We start from the raw sequence: 2,500 nt of genomic DNA, 5'->3' as shown, positions 1-2,500 counted from the left end.
GACTGAGAGGGAAGCTGCAGGCAGGGAAATCAGTGAGCGTGGAGTGGAATCCATGGCGGGAAAATTGTATTAGCTTCAAGTGTCGAAGTGGAGAGCTGGAGGTGTCAGTGTTGTGAAGTGTTGCTGTGCGCGGGGTGGCTTGAGACGGGTGCCCTCTTGGACACGACTACTACACCGGCTGCTAGGAAAAGGAAGGGAGAATACTAAGTCCTAGGCATGAAAGCCGAGGCCCTCCACCACTACCGCCCCTACCACCACCAGCAGCACCCTGACCACCAGCCCACCATGGCCACCCAACCACAGCAGCAGTACCACCAGCAGCTGTCGTCCCAGCAGCAAAAGGTGGTCCACCTCCACGCCGCCTGTCCCATCGAGGATCGAACCCCAGGAGCCACACGACAGCAGCAAGGAGGAAGCAGCAGAGACCCCTCGCCCAAGCACCGCTGGTCACGCAGTCTCAGTCTGAGAGGCCGCAGCAGCAAGAGGAGCCAGAGCCTGGGGCGGGGGGAGACGATGGACACTCTGGCCCCTCCCTCCCTGCACAAGAACAGCATCTACAACAAGACGGTGTCGTGGCTGAGGAACCTGCGCACCACCTCCAACAACAAGAACCGCAACAACCAGCAGACTGATGTGTGTGACAATGGCGGTGGAGGTGATGGTGATGGTGACAGTGGTGGTGGGAAAGTCTGTGGTTCCTCCACACTGCCGAAGAACAAATCTTCCAAAAAGGAAGCGGAGAGTTACAAGGACTCCCAGCGTTACATCCAAGGAGGTGCAGACGACCTCCCCTCTCTCCGTTCTCAGGAAAATGTGTCTTCCACTTCGTCGTCGTCCAAAGATCGTCAGTACTATTACCCGGACCAGGGCAGTGGGACCAGCACCAGCAGCAGCAGCAAGTACCGCCACAGCGTCATCGGCCAGGTGACTCAGGACCAGTACCCCCCGGAGACGTCCTCTGCCTCCTCCTCCTACTCCTCCGACATCGACTACTTCCAGCAGCACTACCCGCGCATGAGGAGCTCGGAGCCCCGGACGGTGCTGGACACCGCACGACAGGGCATCTCGGCGTCCTCCTCCTTCTCCTCTCAGGAACAGCTGCAGCAGCGCCAGATAGAGCAGGACCTGGCTCGCTTCAAGCCCACGCTGCGCCAGGTGTCCAGCGGCAGCGGCCCCGTGCAGCATCGACACAGCGTCATCGGTGATGTGTCGTACGTTCAGGACTATCACCAGCAGCGTCACCTCTACCCTGACTCCCACCTCTACCCCCACCTCCCTCACGACCAAGCAGCTCACGGGTTGCCACTACGGGATCAACAGCAGCGGACCTACTCGGCCTCCTCCCAGGGCATCGACAACCCAGGCTTCTCGGAGAGCAGCGACATCACGGGACCAGACACTACCTCAGAGTCGGACGGCAGCAGTCTCCGCAGCACAGCCTCCTCTGTAGGCTCCACCGTCACCCGCATCTTGCGCGCCAAGCTCTTCGGCCGCGCCAAGAGTTCCATCAGCTTGCACCTGCACAAGTCCACCTCCTCCTCCTCTTCCAATGACCCCCACCCCTCCTCCTACACCTCCTCTTCCCAGCCCCGCCCCGCGGTCAGTGTCAGCGCCCTCAACCTGGGCACGGACTACAACATGAGCGCGGTCAAGCTGCGGCCCAAGAAGGGTCAGTGCGACAGCAAGCATGTCTACGTGGTCAACAAGGATACCAAGCCGTCCAGGCCAAGGTCCTGCGCCACGCTGCCAAGAGATGCCAAGCTGGGTAAGGGATCATTCTGCTGCATGCTCTTGCATGAGGAGTTTGGGCTACTCAGTACAGAGACTATGGGGGATGTTTACGAGTTGTGAGAATGTGTGTGTGTGTGTGTGTGTGTGGGGTGTGTGTGTGTGTGTGTGTGTGTGTGTGTGTGTGTGTGTGGAGTGTGTGGGGATTCTGGCGATCAATAAGATCAGGGGTGATAGAAATCAGAATTGACGATGGTTTTATAGCCAATCCGTCGTTGCTATCATCTGCGAAAATCAAGTGCTTGGTAATGTCCTTCGTCTTTCATGAGTATCGTTCGAGGTCAGGGAAGGAGGGACGGAGAGCTGTGGGAGCGAGGAAGTCCTAAACGCACTAGCTAGAAGAACACGAAGATGTGTCCCACGCAGTTGACTGTTTCCATAGGTCATGTTCAGTGAGCTACATTAAACTTCAGTGGGCCGTTCGCATACAATAGGAAAATACTCTTCAATTCGCAGGTAACTCTGAAGCTTGAAATTTGGAAAATTAGTTTAGCTTGCTCTTTTACGGGCAATCGCTGTTGATTTCCACGCACAGTCGGTTCAAAAGGGGCAGTTGATTGCAGACAAGACCCCGAGCGAAGCGGCCTCATCGTCATACTACCCTGCCAGCATGTGGGTTTTTTTCAACAGAGAGCCCGTGGTGAAAATTAACAGGATGAAGGCAATATTACGGTCAAGTCCGTCAGTGCAGCGATTGATCATGGGTTACCTT

The 2,500-nt window shown here is 56.8% G+C and overlaps 1 protein-coding gene across 1 annotated transcript in view; it reads left to right on the top strand.

Moving 5' to 3' along the window:
- Nucleotides 1–2,500, top strand: part of LOC138964993 (uncharacterized) — a 51,134-nt gene that overhangs the window by 587 nt on the left and 48,047 nt on the right. The window contains exon 1 of the mRNA XM_070337115.1: nt 1–1,765. This exon is cut by the window's left edge and continues 587 nt beyond it. Coding sequence (XP_070193216.1) covers nt 217–1,765 — 1,549 coding nt within the window. The 5' untranslated portion in view covers nt 1–216. The remainder of the gene's footprint in view (nt 1,766–2,500) is intronic.

This window comes from Littorina saxatilis, linkage group LG4 (assembly GCF_037325665.1).
Source record: "Littorina saxatilis isolate snail1 linkage group LG4, US_GU_Lsax_2.0, whole genome shotgun sequence".
Classification (NCBI taxonomy): domain Eukaryota; kingdom Metazoa; phylum Mollusca; class Gastropoda; order Littorinimorpha; family Littorinidae; genus Littorina; species Littorina saxatilis.
The sequence above is the reverse complement of the archived record's forward strand: the minus strand, read 5'-3'. Positions and strand labels throughout refer to the sequence as shown.